This window comes from Lolium rigidum, chromosome 5 (assembly GCF_022539505.1).
Source record: "Lolium rigidum isolate FL_2022 chromosome 5, APGP_CSIRO_Lrig_0.1, whole genome shotgun sequence".
Lineage (NCBI taxonomy): Eukaryota > Viridiplantae > Streptophyta > Magnoliopsida > Poales > Poaceae > Lolium > Lolium rigidum.
In genome coordinates, this window is record NC_061512.1 from 244,885,490 (window position 1) to 244,903,129 (window position 17,640).

General features: G+C 42.9%; 1 protein-coding gene across 1 annotated transcript; it reads right to left on the bottom strand.

Annotated features, from left to right (window-relative positions):
• Positions 1–14,823: 14,823 nt before the first annotated feature.
• Positions 14,824–15,945, bottom strand: LOC124652033 (zinc finger BED domain-containing protein RICESLEEPER 2-like). The gene is made up of 3 exons (XM_047191056.1): positions 15,537–15,945; positions 15,319–15,436; positions 14,824–14,869 (listed from the first exon to the last, which is right to left on the bottom strand). Exons 1-2 carry the CDS (start codon positions 15,910–15,912, stop codon positions 15,324–15,326), a joined length of 489 nt encoding a protein of 162 aa, XP_047047012.1. The 5' UTR covers positions 15,913–15,945; the 3' UTR covers positions 14,824–14,869; positions 15,319–15,323.
• Between the last annotated feature and the right edge of the window lie 1,695 nt (positions 15,946–17,640).

Sequence of the window (17,640 nt, forward strand, 5' to 3'; positions counted from 1 at the left end):
CCCGCGTTGACCCTCCGCCTACTTAAAGCTTCCGTCGCGAAACCCCAGCATCCGAGAGCCACGATACGGAAAACCCACGGAGACGCCGCCGCCGCGAATCCCATCTCGGGGATTTCGGAGATCGCCTCTCCGCACCCTCGCCGGGAGAGGGATTCATCTCCCGGAGGACTCTACACCGCCATGGTCGCCTCCGGAGTGATGAGTGAGTAGTTCACCCCGGACCATGGGTCCATAGCAGTAGCTAGATGGTCGTCTTCTCCTTGTTGTGCTTCATTGTTGGATCTTGTGAGCTGCCTAACATGATCAAGATCATCTATCTCGTAATACTATATGTTGTGTTTGCTCGGGATCCGATGGATAGAGAGTACTATGATTATGGTGATTATCAATCTATTGTTTATGTGTTGTTTATGATCTTGCATGCTCTCCGTTATTAGTAGAGGCTCTGGCCAAGTTTTTGCTCTTAACTCCAAGAGGGGGTATTTATGCTCGATAGTAGGTTCATGCCTTCATTGAATCCGGGATCGTGACGGTAAGGTTCTAAGGTTGTGATGTGCTGTTGCCACTAGGGATAAAACATTGATGCTATGTCTAAGGATGTAGTTGTTGATTACATTACGCACCATACTTAATGCAATTGTCCGTTGCTTTGCAACTTAATACCGGAGGGGTTCGGACGATAACCTGAAGGTGGACTTTTTAGGCATAGATGCAGTTGGATGGCGGTCTATGTACTTTGTCGTAATGCCCGGATTAAATCTCACTATATTTACCATGTCATGTATATGCATTGTTATGCCTTTCTCTATTTGTCAATTGCCCGACTGTAATTTGTTCACCCAACATGCTTTATCTTATGGGAGAGACACCTCTAGTGAACCGTGGACCCCGGTCCTATTCTTTACATAGCATACAATCTATTGCAATTGTGTTTTACTATTTTCTTTGCAAACATCTTCCACTCGATACGTTTAATCCTTTGTTACGAGCAAGCCGGTGAGATTGACAACCTCACCTGTTTCGTTGGGACAAAGTACTTGGGTTGTGTTGTGCAGGTTCCGCGTTGGCGCCGGAATCCCTGGTGTTGCGCCGCATCACATTTCGCGACCATCAACCTTCAACGTGCTTCTTGGCTCCTACTGGTTCGATTAAACCTTGGTTTCTTTCTGAGGGAAAACTTGCTACTGTGCGCATCATACCTTCCTCTTGGGGTTCCCAACGAACGTGTGAGTTACACGCCATCATGCACCAAGGTATTATATTCTTCATCATTATCATCATCATCATTCTCATCGCTAGAGGATGTGTTAGGAGTCAAAGTAGGAGATACCTTTGATCCTTTTGCCATAAGGCACATGTGCAAACCGGAGAATGAAGATGAAGATATTCTTGAATCCTCATTTGAAATCGTGTCTTGATCCATAGAGTGTTCGGTTTTCTCTACATTGTTAGTCAACAACCAACTAGAGGAAATAGAAGCATTTTGATTATGGGAACAAGACAAGGTAAGCATATCATCATGAGATCTATGTAAGCAATTTACACATGATATGCAAAGACTATCAACACAAGCATGTAGATTATTTTCAATGCTAGATGTGTTTAAGTCCAAAGAGGAAGCATTGCAATGGGATAGAGATGAAGAATCATCACTATTGAGCACAATATCAACATTGCAATTTTCCTCACCACTCACCATATCATTACCTCGTGTCTTGCTACACGTTGGTGAAGTGGAAGAAGATGATAACTCATCACGACCGGAGGTGGAAGCAACTTGGAGCTCTTCATGATGTGAAGGGGAAGAGAGCTCCTCGGAGTCACCACCGACCAATTGAGAAGTGGATCCACCAAACATTTCCTTAAGCTTGATCCACATCTCATGAGACGATTTTCGCTTTATATATATCAAGAACCTACGAAAATCGGGTCTCAAGGAGAATAAAAGCTCATTAGATACTTGAGCTTCAAGATGTAAGTTTTTCTCATCCTCTAAAGATAGATTTTGAGAATCCATCGGAGGAGAAAAACCGACATCTAGAAATTGCTCTATATGTGGACACAAGGTCCGAAGATTACAAAGCAAGCAATTTCGCCACAAAAGATAATTTGTGCCATTAAAGACAATTGTGTCATTGTGCACTATACTAGCCGATATCTTTACTCTCAAGGCGGTGAAGCCTTAAACAAGGAGAGACATTGCTCTGATACCAATTGAAAGATCGAGATGTCGCCTAGAGGGGGGGTGAATAGGCAATTAAAAACTCTTGCGGATTTGTCTTGTAGGAATGCGGAATTAAACTAGCGTTTAGTTTACAAGCACAAACCCTAACTATGCTAAGCTCAACTAAGTGTAACAATGGCAACTAGAGCTAAGCAAGATAGGCACAAGATATATGTAGCACAAGTGATAGCAAGATATATGTACTTCAAGCACGATGGCTATCACAAGGAAAGAGAGCTCGGGTATAGAAATAACCGAGGCACGCGGAGACGAGGATGTATTCCCGTGTTCCCTTCCTTTGCAAGAAGGTACGTCACGTTTGGAGGAGTGGAGGTCCACGAAGGATTCCCCGCGCCATGAAGGCTCGCCCTATTCTCCGAACCACACCCACGAAGGATAATGGCCCTTTCCTTATGGTTAGCTTTTCCTCCGCTCCGGAGATGGCAAGCTCCACAACCACTTCACAAGCTCCACGAAGGAGAAGCCCGGGCCTCTTCACAATCTTCTTGAAGAGATCACCGGAGCACCAATCACCAAGCCAACTAGGAGGTCTCCCTCCAAGAGTAACAAGCTCACGGTCTCTCACTCGAACTAATCGTGGTGGAGAGCTCAACACTATGCAATGATGCAAAGCAAGAACACTAGAGGTGTTCAAGTCCTTCACTCTCAAATCTCACCCAAACAACAAATGCTAGGATGAGATTGGAGAGGAAGAACAATGGGGAAAGTCAACAAAAGACTCCAAGATCTAGATCCCAAGAGTTCCCCTCACTTAGAGAAGAAATGGTTTGGTGGAAGTGTAGATCTAGATCTCCTCTCTTAGATCCCTCAAGAATGAGCAAGAATCATAGAGGGGACAAGAGAGAGAGCAACTTCTTCAAATGCAACAATGGAGGTGAGAGAAAGGGAAGAAGTAAGTTGCTCAAGGTGGAAGAAAGGGCTATTTATATCTAGGGAGCAAGTATACCCGTTGGGGGAAAATACAGAGAAAAAGACAAGAAAAACGGGCAGGAAACGGCAGAAAACAGTCCCAGGCCGGCGGCCCAGCCGGCTGACCGGATGCTGGGCCGAGGAGGCCGGTCAGCCATCCGGCCCAGCCGGGCCACCGACCGGATGGGAGCAGGCCGCGCATGAGGCGGCAGACAGCCACAGGCGCGCGGGGCGAGCTGGCTGCGCAGGCCGCGTGGGCCGCGCGGGGCGGAGGCGGCCCAGGGAGGCGTCCGGCCAGGCCGGGGGCAGCGCCGGGCAGGCCGGTCGTGGAACGGGCCCAAGGTCGGTCACGGGCCAAAAGCCGGTCCGGTTGGCGACCGGTTGCGGACCGGGTGGGCCGGTGGCTGGCCCGGTCGGCCGGCTGGCCCCTCCCCTTTTCTTTTCTTTTTCTTCTTTTACTTTTTCTTTAATAACAAATGCTCCCGAACTCCGATTCGAATGAAACCAATTTTGTTTGAGAGATAAGAACAAATGCTATCCTCTGGAAAGTGAAAACACAAGAATCTGTAGGAGGGGATTTTATCATAAATATAAAAGGTAGAACCTTATATCATGAATAACCGATAAAATCACCCAACCTCGAAAACGCAATAGAAGATGCATGCGAACTCCGTTTTCGATGAACTTGGGCTTGTTGTAAAGCTAGCAACAAGCTCAAGAACCTTACACATAGAAACACCAAGAAGCAATAAGGATATGCAAAGTATGCAAAGGATTGAGCTCCCTAAGACGATGTGATCAAGTTACCCAACCGAAAGCCCCTCTTGATAGTGCGGCTATCTATCCTATAATCCGGTCTCCCATCAACCACCTTGAGACCGGTAAAAGGAAAACCTATCAAGGTCATACCTTTGCCTTGCGCATCCCGCTTGATCTTGATGATAACTCTTCAAGCTCTACACAAGCCGGAATGCCTCACTTGATCATTGTTGCTTTGTGAAGACTCACAAATGCTCCCCCATACACTATGATGGGAAAGCTCCATTGATGCACGTCTTCACATGTCCATTATCACCAAATGGATGGTAAGCTTCAAGCATGTGATTCACTCAAGATGCTCATCTTGAACTTGCCCAACTCAACCTTGTATCTTCTCATACTCACATAATATAGAGCATGGCTAATATTGAGTTCCACATAAGAACTCCATCTTCATTTCTTCTTCTTGATCATATCACATATATATCTTCATACCGATGATCTTGATGCCAATACACAAGGTATACCTTTATCTTCATGGCATCCATACTTGAATCCAACACATGGAGTACAAGTAGTACCTATGGAGTATTCCTTCATGTAAACTCAATGAAAACATTAGTCCATAGGGGTTGTCATTAATTATCAAAACCACACATAGGGGCAATGTACCCTTACAAGGCCCATCAGGGATGCCTATGTCAATTGCCCCTGATTATAACCCTGTTTGCACCCAAACATAAGCTTCGAACTAATGTAATAATAATTAAGTATTTCCATATCAAATGATGGCCGCGAGTTGAAGTCTTGTTTTTATAGGTAGAGGTGCTAACATTAATGTGCAGGGTTACCAACTTACCATCGGCCGGTCCTGTTCTAGTACTTGGATTTGCAGTGTAGCTACTGGGCATTGGCCGAGCTGAGACGCTGATGGCGCGTGAGACACACGTCCGTTGGGAACCCCAAGAGGAAGGTGTGATGCGCATAGCAGCAAGTTTTCCCTCAGTAAGAAACCAAGGTTATCGAACCAGTAGGAGTCAAGGAACACGTGAAGGTTGTTGGTGGCGGAGTGTAGTGCGGCGCAACACCAGGGATTCCGGCGCCAACTTGGAACCTGCACAACACAATCAAAGTACTTTGCCCCAACGTAACAGTGAGGTTGTCAATCTCACCGGCTTGCTGTAAACAAAGGATTAAACGTATTGTGTGGAAGATGATTGTTTGCGAAGAACAAGAAAGAACAAGTATTGCGATAGATTGTATTTCGATGTAAAGAATGGACCGGGGTCCACAGTTCACTAGTGGTGTCTCTCCATAAGATAAATAGCATGTTGGGTGAACAAATTACGAGTTGGGCAATTGACAAATAAAGAAGGCATAATAATGCACATACATATATCATGATGAGTACTATGAGATTTAATCGGGGCATTACGACAAAGTATATAGACCGCTATCCAAGCATGCATCTATGCCTAAAAAGTCCACCTTCGAGGTTATCATCCGAACCCCTTCCGGTATTAAGTTGCAAACAACGGACAATTGCATTAAGTATGGTGCGTAATGTAATCAACACAAATATCCTTAGACAAAGCATTGATGTTTTATCCCTAGTGGCAACAAGCACATCCACAACCTTAGAACTTTACGTCACATCGTCCTGGATTCAATGGAGGCATGAACCCACTATCGAGCATAAATACTCCCTCTTGGAGTTACAAGTATCAACTTGGCCGGAGCCTCTACTAGCAACGGAGAGCATGCAAGAACATAAACAACATATATGATAGATTGATAATCAACTTGACATAGTATTCAATATTCATCGGATCCCAACAAACACAACATGTAGCATTACAAATAGATGATCTTGATCATGATAGGCAGCTCACAAGATCTAACATGATAGCACAATGAGGAGAAGACAACCATCTAGCTACTGCTATGGACCCATAGTCCGGGGGTAGACTACTCACACATCGATCCGGAGGCGATCATGGCGATGAAGAGACCTCCGGGAGATGATTCCCCTCTCCGGCAGGGTGCCGGAGGCGATCTCCTGAATCCCCGAGATGGGATTGGTGGCGGCGGCGTCTCCGGAAGGTTTTCCGTATCGTAGCTCTCGGTACCGGGGGTTTCGCGACGAAGGCTTTAAGTAGGCGGAAGGGCGGAGTCGGAGGAGTCACGGGGGCCCCACACGCTAGGGCCGCGCGGGCCCCCTTAGGCCGCGCCGCCCTAGTGTGGCGGCGCCCGTGGCCCCACTTCGTTTCTCCCTCGGTCTTCCGGAAGCTTCGTGGAAAAATAAGACCCCGGGCGTTGATTTCGTCCAATTCCGAGAATATTTCCTTTGTAGGATTTCTGAAACCAAAAATAGCGGAAAACGACAGAATCGGCTCTTCGGCATCTCGTCAATAGGTTAGTGCCAGAAAATGCATAAATATGACATATAATGTGTATAAAACATGTGAGTATCATCATAAAAGTAGCATGGAACATAAGAAATTATAGATACGTTTGAGACGTATCAGACGCTGCCGTAGGTGAAATGATTGCATGACTGGACGGACGGGACGGGATCACGTGGCATGGTCGGGAGTAATACTTGTCGAGCTAATGGCTAGCGGAGCTTGATTTGCTGCGCATGCATGCATGCATGTTCCGCAACAGAAGCAGAATGTTCCTTGAGTACCAAGCTCCTCGCTAGCTGCCTAGTGGCTAGTAATTTTTATTATTAAGGTGAAACATATAATATCACACTTCACCATATTTACATATCAAATGCCACCGCTCTGAATCTCTTAAACTCGGGGCGCTAAAACCGCATACACCTTCTATTTTCCCCATCTGACAATGTAGTAAAATCCAATTAATCAGGAGAATCTTGTAACAACCACGTGAACAACTTAACTTTTTTCATCCCACGCAGACTCAGCCGCCCCACCCTCTTCCGTCGCAACTGCTCCATCTTCTTTTGCAAATGCACACCAGCATTAGTGTAATCCCAGCGTAGTTGTAGCCGTACCCGGAGGAAGCTCACCGCCGTCAACAACCGCCACATCGTGCGCCTCCACCCCTCCAAGAAGCACCACCACACTGCCACGGACAGCGCACCGATGGTCAAGTTGTTGGTCGCCTGCCTGGAGAAGGCGCGACTTCCGTCTCCACGGGCAGGCCAAAAGCACCAGCAACATGGTGGCGGCCCAGTGGACGCGGCCATGCGAGCTTCAGTGCATGGAGGCGGTCATGGTGGACGTCGAGCTGATCTCGCGGTAGTCCTCTGACTCCTGAATCCATCATCACCCACCCGTGCGTGGTTGCGTTGGGGTTATCGCCACACTTCTGTGTGTGGAGGGCTGGAGGCTGCTGAAGCCATGCTGAATTGAGGTCTTTGTTGTCCTCGGGTGTGTGGCTGCACCGAGCTTGTTGTCGTTCTTCAGTGTACCGATGTGCCACGAAGGTACCTACAAATCCAATGAACAACTTTCCAATGTTCTTTACCAGGATTAGCCATGTATCGACTGACCAAACTGATAGCATATGATAAATCAGGGCGAGAACAAAGCATGACATACATCAAGGAACCAACATCACTAGAATATGGAACTCATGGCATGTACTCAATATCTTCAGCAGTACTAGGACATTGCAATGCTGACAATTTGAAGTGAGGAGCAATTGGTGCACTAACAGACTTTGCATCATGCATATTAAAACGATGAAAAACTTTCTGAATATAATTTTGCTGACTAAGAAATAACACGCTAGATTTTCTGTCCCTTTTAATTTCCATACCTAGTATTTTCTCAGCAGCACCAAGATCCTTCATCTCAAATTCACTACTTAATTGTTCTTTCAAAGTAGTGATCTCTTTCTTTCTCTTGGCAGAAATCAACATATCATCAACATATAACAGCAAGTATATAGGTGATCCATTAACAAACTTGATATAAACACAACTATCATGTTGAGATCTCTTAAACTCGTGTGCAAGCATAAATGAATCAAACTTTTTATACCATTGTCTTGGAGACTGTTTCAGACCATAAAGGGACCTCTTCAACTTGTAAACAAGATCCTCCTTACCAGGTACAATAAAACCTTCAGGCTGGTCCATGTATATCTCCTCCTCAAGCTCACCATGCAGAAAAGCAGTCTTTACATCTAGCTGCTCAAGCTCAAAATCATGCATAGCCACAATACCAAAGAATACACGAATGGAACTATGCTTCACAACCGGAGAGAAAATATCATTGTAATCAATACCTGGAATCTAGTTGAAACCTTTTGCTACTAACCTTGCCTTATACCTTGGAGGCTCATTAGAAGTCACAACTTCCTTTCTCTTGAAAATCCACTTACACAACCTTCTTCTGTTTAGGAAATTGCACAACATCCCATGTGCCATTCTTCTCAAATGATTGCATCTCCTCTTGCATAGCAGAAATGCACTTCACGCGGTCAACGGATGCCATGACCTCAGCATATGTAGCAGGTTCAGTATCCTACTCCACCTGTTCAGCACAACTCAAAGCATGATGAACAAGATTACATTCTTCAATTAAACAAGGACGTGGAGCAATGCTATGCCTCGGTCTATTAGCAGGAATGGAACTATTTTGCTGCAAAACAGGTGGTGTGTGCTGAGCAACAGTATTCTCAGCAACATCATTTTATTTCTCCTCCACGTGCTCCACCTGCACGCTAATCCTCTGTTGCTCATCATCAGAAACATCAGAAATATCAATAGCATCAGAAACATCTGTAGATGAACTCTTATAAAACATAACAGCCTCGTTAAAAACAACATTCCTGATATGCAAAACTTTCTTAGTTTTAGGATTTCATAACTTATATGCCTTAACTGCTGAACCATAACCAAGAAACACACACTTAACATCCCTGGGCTCTAGCTTTCCATTATCAACATATGCATAAGCAGTGCAACCGAAAACTCTCAACTGTGAATAATCAGCGGGTGAACCAGACCATACCTCAATGGGAATTTTCTTATCAAGCGGAATGCAAGGTGACCTATTTATCAAACAACATGCGGTGGAGGCTGCTTCAGCCCAAAAACGTCTATGCATACCAGCATTGGACAACATGCCAGTGAGCCTTGGAGATGATGGTTCTGTTCATCCTCTCCACCACACCATTCTGTTGAGGAGTGTATGGGATGGTGTGGTGCCTGACAATGCCTTCATCGCTGCAGTAATCATTAAAGATAGTAGAACAAAATTCCATGCCATTGTTAGTACGAAGCAATTTAACTTTGTTTTCTGTTTGCTTCTCTACCATAACTTTCCACTTTCTAAAAGCATCAAACAGATCAGATTTATGTTTCAGAAAGAAAGGACACACTTTTCTGGAGTAACCATCTATGATAGTAAGCATGTAATTTGCACCACCAAGAGAAGTCTTGCGGGAAGATCCCCACACATCAGCATGCACATAATCTAATATCCCTTTGGTGGTATGAACGGAAGCATTGAATTTAATCTATTATGCTTACCAAAAATGCAGTGCTCATAGAACTCAAACTTACTCAAATTGCAGCCATCTACCAGATCTCTCATGTGCAATTCTGCCATGCCATGTTCACTCATATGTCCAAGACGCATATGCCATAGGTTAGTTTTATCATGCTCATCAGGAATAACAGCAGCAACAATACCAGACAAAGTTCTACCTCTAAGAACATATAACTTTGCAAAATTCATATCACCTATCATGTGAACGAGAGAACCATTTGATACCTTCAGAACTCCGCGAGAACCAGAAGTGTTTGTACCCATCAACATCAAGGGTACCGAGAGAGATCATATTTCTGGCCATGCCAAGTATGTGTCTCACATCTATCGGAGCGTGTGTCATGCCATCATGCATCTTGATCCGAACGGAGCCAATGCCCACGATCTCACGTGGGTTGTTATCTCCTATACGTACAACATCTCCACTCTGCACAAACTCATAAGAACTGAAACGAGTCTTTGTTATAACAAATATAAAACAAACATGCAGAATCAAGGACCCACTCATCATTACCAGAAACACAACCAGCAAAAACAACTAGGAAATTGTCATCAGAATTATAACTGGAAACAACAGCAGCCTTACCATCACCATCATATTTGTTTTTCGGTTGGTAAGTACCGTTTCTTTTCTCTTTGTTCTGCAACTTCCAGCAATGATCAATATTGTGGTTAGTTTGCTTACAATACTTGCAGAACTTACCACCTCATCCCTTGGACTTTGAGCGACCTTTGTCGGTCTTGCTGTTATCTCTATTGTAGTTGTTGTTTCTGTACTCGGTCCCGCCTCGGACCTCCAGTGCTTCTGCCTTAGATGATGATCCCTCTGCCTGCACCATAGATCTCATCCTTTCCCTCTGCTGGAGGGACTCATATACTTCGGCAAGGGTTAGTTCATCATGGATGTATAATAGGGTGTCTCGGAAGTTCGTAAAAGAATTAGGAATGAGACTAACAGTATAAGAGCGAGATTCTCATCCTCATAATTTACCTCCATGGACAGCAAATCAGAAACGATCTCTCTAAAGATCGATAGGTGATTCATCTTTGACGCGCCTTATTGCAGCTTGTGCGAGAACAACTTCATCTTCATGTGCATCTTACTGGTTAGATCTTTCGACATGCAGATCGATTCCAGTTTCAACCACTGGCTCGCTGCAGATTTCTCCGCCAGCACTTCCTGCAAGATATTATTGGATAGATGAAGCTGAATTAAAGACAAAGCCCTTCGGTCTTTCCTCTTTTCTTCGTCGGTCCGGGTATTGGCATATTTCTTGCCAAATCCATCAAGAGCTTCATCCGGATCAGAAGTTCGGGCGAGGATCGCCCTCATCTTCACTTGACACGAGAAAATCTCGTGGTGTAATAGATCGAATTTCAAAGAAGACATGTTGCAAACCGCAGATTGAAACTTGGGTTCTGATACCACTTGTTATAAACGCGACAAGCAAATAACGAATAACGATAAAGGAACACATGCAGGGGACACAAGATTTTAACGTGAAAAACCCCTTCCAACACAGAAGGGGAAAACATCACGGGCACCAGCCAGCAAAACTTCACTATATCGGGGAGTATTTACAAACACCGTGAGATATCTTATATTCTGATAAACCCTAGCCGGTGGCTTACAAGAGGTATATATAGACGTTGGCAACAATCCGTACCGGCTTGGGCCGAAACGTAGCAGAGTCAGAAGTTAGCCTCCCTTTATAATAAATTTGGATCACAGTACAACATGATGAAGTGTCTGTCAGAGCAAACAATACGTTCTTTACTAGCAGAGATATAAGTTGGAGGTGGAGGAGAACACGTGCACAGTGCTCAAGTTCTATGAATTTGTTTGTGAGAGGGGACGGTATGCAACGAGCAGTAACCAGATGATCAAGTCTGAGAGATGATAAAGAGTATGTGGTATGTTCTACTTACATTGCCCATAAATGCATTGATATTGACTATTTATTCTGCAACAATTGGTTGTTGTTTCTGATGGAACAGAAAAATACTTAAGAAAACATTATAGTTTCAATCACCTGAAGAGAAAATGGCGGCTTCTTCTGTGACTCGGTTGGTAGCTCGTAGCTACATTTTTCTCGATCTGATTTACCATAGCCATCTCAGTAACCCCTGTAACCATAATTTTTCAACAATGCCATTCAACAAGTGGTGTGTGACTATATAAGTAATACAAGATACTCCAATATTAATCTTTATAATCGCTCTATTTTACGACTGCAGGTATAAATAGTGAGCGTCACGTTAAACTATGTGAACAATATAGTCAGCAAGAACACTACTTTGTGGCAGAAGCCTTTTATCAGCTTTCCGTTCATCAGATCATTAAGCCTCTCAAGTAATCAACTATAAAATCCCAGGAGATATCTTCATGGTAAGGGGAAATCACAATACATGTGCATTTGAAAGTGGTGGTAATTATTATGATGTTAATTGTTCTAGCTGCTGCTATTTTTATGCAGAAACATCTTCATGGTACAGGTAAATTATGGCAACCTTTTTTACTTTTATCTCGAGTGCATATTTCCAATCGATTCTATTCTGGTACATATTTGCATAGATTGTCAGATACAGCATGGTATGCTAAAACATAAGCTACATAACATTAGCAACGCAAATTTTAACTATTGTCTTAGAAAACTAATTATGCAACACGCATGAAAACTTACCTGGTGGGTTCCATGCAATCTGGGTAATAGGTGGATCCATGTCCTATGAAACATGGCCCTAATTTGATGTTGCAATCAGAAATGTGTTATCAACAATCTTTACTATTAAAGGTAGCAAAATGTGTAGATTCAGTAAAAGCGCTTGCGCTTCTTTGTACCTAATTGATTTTTGATGGAGTAGGGTTTTAGGTGCCAGCTAAATCAGGTTTAACCTCTATATCAATCTCCAGAGCATCATCATCAATACTCACCTGATAAAGAGCAGGTTATAGCTGCTGCCCCTCTTCAAGCAAAAAATCTGTTTCGGATTAGTTTCTTTTTGTTTTACACGTCTGTAGTGAATAAGAGGCGATGTCACAGAGGATCGTCCTTACAATTAGCAGTCTGCCAAAATGTTCCAGCTTCAGTTTTTACTAAATTATGGATGTGCATTGCATTTTCCAGCAATATATATATATATATCTTTTGCAAACATGTTCTGATTTCATTGGAAGAACGATTTCTTTGTACATATCAAAGCTAACACCCTCAATTGGCTTAGAAAGTGAAGGGTTTTGCCTACCTAGAAAAGTTTTCAAAAACTTATATCATTACGATGGCTCCAAATATTTACTAGAATAGGTGGATGCTAATAAAGTACCAGATCCTGCAGCTCGCTTCTTTTCTTTCCCTGCTTGTCTTTCTCCGGAATAGGTACCTATAGACCAAGACCATCAACTTCTGGTTTCAGCTAAGGATCAACTAACCATGTCGATGTCTATAATCATAAATTTATTTAAATGTGTGGAACTGGGTTTCCAAATGACGGTGTGTGTGATAAGTGATATTTATTTGAGCAACATATTAGAGATGACATAGATGCAGTAAGACCTAGCATGGTAAATGCGTGAAACGAAAGGAAATTGAAGAAATAAGTGCCTTCAGGGGATAAACTTGCAAACAAACCTGATACTGCATCCAGAGCAGCGTTTGTTCCTTTCTATAAAGTTCCGAAGACAAAATTCAGTTCTACGCTCAATTATAATGAACTAATCTAACTACAGATAAATTTAAAATGTGTGTCTCATGTTACTGAACTTCTAAGCCTAGCTTTTCCTGATATTATGTTTCTGATTCCATTATATAAGCATGCAGAAAATGTAAAAATATGTCATGCCTCCTTATGGTGTAAGAACCAGAAGCTTGCACATGGTTTTGAACTTTTGTTTCCTTTCTAGGAGCACACCAGTTTTCGACAATGCACAATGTATCAAGGTTCTAAAATTAGCATCAGACTGCTAGGCTTAGAGCATCACTAGTAGTACCCCTAAACCCTCAAACCCTCAAACCATTTTAAGGGTTGAGAATGGGCATTTTTGGCACTTATAAGGGTTGAAAAATAGGGGCAAATACTAGAACCCTCAAACCCGTAAAAAACGGTTATTTCCCACAGTGGAGGAATAGGGGTTGGGGTTGTTTCCCCTCTCCAACCCTCAGTTTTAAAGGTTGGGAGGGCAACCCGGGGTCCAACCCTCAAAATTATTTAGGGGTTTAGGGGTTCTAATCTTTGCATTTTTTTCATTCTAACCCGTAGAAAAACGGTTATTTATGAGGGTTTGAGGGTTTAAGGGTACTACTGGTGATGCTCTTAGAAGTGCAACGAGAGAACTGTCTTTTTCTATGCATGTCCATATAACCATATACAAATTTTATAGAGAGATATATTTCTTCCCGCTTTGCTCTGTAAAACATGATGCTAAATTATGCACAATAAAATTTAAAATTTTCAAATAGCACGGGATGGATGTTTTTTCCACGTACATATATATTTAACAATAAACCGTGATAACGCACATACATTCAACTAGTGATAGGATAAATCCCTCACTCTATGGTTTACCAATGGGTTTGATTCAACCCAAGCTATTTTGGCCCTTTCGGCAGGGCCGGCCCTTGGGGGGGTCTGGCGGGGCGGCCCAGAAAAATTAGGGGCCCAAAAAGTTTATATAGGCTTACTATACACTGCAGGAAAAAAAACAATTAACGTTTTAAGATGGGCTTGAATCTATATTTTGGGCTTTTCCTTTTCCTTTTAGTTTCCGATTCGGCTGGCCGGCCAGAAATTTACGTACGATTCATACGTGTATACAACGATACCAAAGGTCACATCGATAGTTGGTTCCATACGGTCTCTCTGGGCGTTCGGAAAATCCCGAAAATTCGGGACGGGAAATTCGGGAAAAAACTATTTCGGGAGCTGGGAAATGACACCCGAAATTGCACCTACAAATGTCAATCCCGACAATTCGGGTACCCGATTCGGGTACCGGGATCGGGAAATCCTGAATAGCCTGATTTATACAGTAAACCAAAAAAACTGTAGCGTTTCAGCATTGTTTCAGACAAAATTTTGACAGCACTTCTGCCCTATTTTGATGATATTTTGACAGCAATTCAACATAGCAACAAGAGATATAGCATAAGGGCATAAGAAACAACAAACAAGTAGCAGTACTGCAGTAGCACAATAGTACGTAGTCGAGGAAACAATGCAGCATTACAAATTCACCACATGACATAAATTTTAAGTTTCAAACAGACACTCAAACAGTGAGCAGCAGTGCACCACCAATGCACCAAGAACCAGCAAGCCAGCACCCAACTTCAAACCAACCAAACAAACGGCAGCAAGCAGTGAGCATCAAGGCTACGTCCACCTCCAGTCCTCGGTGAGCAGCAAGTCCACGCTCCACGGCTTGAACCTAAAAGGGGACAAAATGTTAGATTGTTAGTGTGTTACGGAAGCTAGCAGATTATAGTTCTCTAACCTGGAAATAACAATTGCAAGGTAAACATGTTCTGGTAGTCTGGTTGTATTTGGGCAAACAGATAAAACTTACTTTAGGGTCAACATATAGTCCATTGAATAAGATTGGGTTAGCTAGCAGTATATACTATATAGTCCATTGAAAATAACAATGCAATGTAAGCTAGCAGTATAATAGTCCATTGAATACTTTTGGGTCAGCTAGCAGTATATAGTCCATTGGAAATAAGAATTGCAAGGTAAGCTAGCAGTATATAGTACATGTACATTTGAATACTTTGGGTCAGATCTACTGTTTCGATTTCATATGACAAGGAATAGATTTCATATGACTCGAAATGTACACCAATAAAAACATGTCAGCAAGTGAAGATGCTTACATACAAAGATCATGTTCCAGGTTTGGAAATGGACATGCTTTCAACAGGTTTGCTAATGCATGCCCTCTTTTTATCAGCTTTTCCTTTGCTAATGTGCAGGCCACCAAATTCTTCAATAAGCTCTATTGACATGCAGCAAACAATGTAAAAATAGAATTAGTGATATTGTGATAATGAAGCACAAGACAGTTACACAAACATAAACATGAGCGAAGATCATACCTTTTTCAATCACAGCTAGCTCCTCCATACTCTCCTGGATATCAATTGGAGTAGTCCTTCTAAGCCAATCTTGTCCACAAACTAGAGCTTCCAGCATAAAAGGAGTAAGGGAGGTACGGAAGTCATCTAAAATCCGTCCACTTGTGCTGAAGGCAGACTCTGATGCAACACTCGAGATTGGAATAGCAAGCGCATCACGTGCCAAGTGAGCTAAGACTGGAAACCGGCTTTCATTGATCTTCCACCAAGCAAGAATGTCCAACTTCATCTCCACATCTTCAGTATCTTCAGCTAGATATTTGTCAAGTTCGGACTTGGAGTTGCTACTTGCACCATTGTTCATCTTCAGCTTCTTTGCAATGACATCTTTTAGCATGCCTTGGCGTCCTCCCTTTGATGTAGTTGAATTTTCCACTTCAGCTGTTACTTCATCAGGAGCATACAACTTTGTATACTCTTCAAACAAAGCGTTCACAGATGTGGTAACTGCTACCCAAACTAGCAGTCCTCTTTCCTGTCCAAATATTTCTTCAACTACTGCATGTGTGTATGGAGATAGTTTGTATCTTGGATCAACAACTGCTGCAACAAACTCTTTGACAAGAATCCTTGAAGAATTTCTGTCACAGTCATGTAACCATCTAGCTGCTGAAATGTCCAACAATCTGTTGTTAGACAAACTCTTTGACAAGAATCCTTGAAGAATTTCTTCAGCCTCGCCTTCTCTTTGAAAAACATCTTGACAACGTCTTCTCTTTGAAAAACATCTTGACAACGTCTCTAGTGGTTGTTCTTCTAGATGGGACAGTGAAGCGTGGGCAAGCTATGGACATAAATTTCCTAAAGCCTGCCTTCTCACCAAAAGCAAATGGCAACTCGTCTGCAATGATCATCTCAGTAAAAGCTATCCTAATAGCATCTGGATCAAACTTCCAAGTCCCAACTGCACCTCCATAAGTTGCTTGGATGGTCCCTTGCGTTGGATCTTTGTTGAACTTGTGAGGATTCCTCTTGCAAACATTGAAATGCCTCTTCATTCCAGATGTACCATGTCTATCTGTTTCAGCCTTCACTTGCCGTGAGCAGTACTTGCACTTAGCAGCAATCACCACATCATTGTTGTCTTTGATCTTGACGAAGTGCCCCCACCACTCTGACCGGTCTGCCATCACCCTCCTTCCCTGCTCTTTCACGGTGCTCCTTGTCAACATCAATTGGATCTTCGGTGTATTGTTGCTGTTGTCACGTGCATGTGAAGTTTGTGATGGCTGTGAACCGAGCCGAACTCCTCATGTGATGGCTGTGAACCGAACCAAACTCCTCATGTAATGAACCCGAGCGGAACTCCATTGACACAATTTGATTCTCAGGTTCCTCCATATCCATTTGATTCTCAGCTTCGGCCATCTATGAAATAAGTAGAGAATAACTTGTGTTAAATTTTTTGCAAATCATATAGTATAATTAAGACAGATTTTATATATGTACAACACATATGGTACAGGACATGGAATTGCTATGCCCATTGCTAATGGCAGGGCTACAGGTTGCAAATTAAAATAGGGATTGGCAGGTTGCTACCTAAAATGGTTCTAACTGTCAAACACAAAGCTCTTAACCAGTGATTCATATATTTACAAATTACAACACATATGGTACAGGGCTACAGGTTGCAATTTAAAATAGGGATTGGCAGGTTGCAAATTAAAATAAGGATTGGCAGATTGCAAATTTAAAAGGATCATATAGACTTTCTAATGCTCATACAGTCATACGGTACAGGTTAGAAGGCTAGACATGAAGAATTTCTAATGCTCATACGGTACAGGACTACAGGTTACACATGAAGAATTTCTAATGCTCATTTAGAATAGACAGATTGCAAATTAAAGAGGACATGTTGCAGCAATGGACTTACGCAAATTAAAGAGGACATGGATCATATAGAGTTATAGGCAAGTTGCAGGTTCATTACATCTGACCATGAGAAAAGGAAATGGACTTACGCTCAATCGACGCGCCGGCCGACGGACGTGCCGGACTTGATGACGCCCACGTCGTGCAGCCGGGTTGAAGAAGCCGTGCTACGGAGTCCCGAGCCGGA

Excerpts from the sequence above, each read along its gene's own strand:
- LOC124652033 (XM_047191056.1), bottom strand. The coding sequence starts at position 15,912 with ATGCTAAAAGATGTCATTGCAAAGAAGCTGAAGATGAACAATGGTGCA. Across the intron at positions 15,437-15,536 it reads GCTAGCTGTGATTGAAAAAG|AGCTTATTGAAGAATTTGGT; the intron begins GTATGATCTTCG and ends GCATGTCAATAG.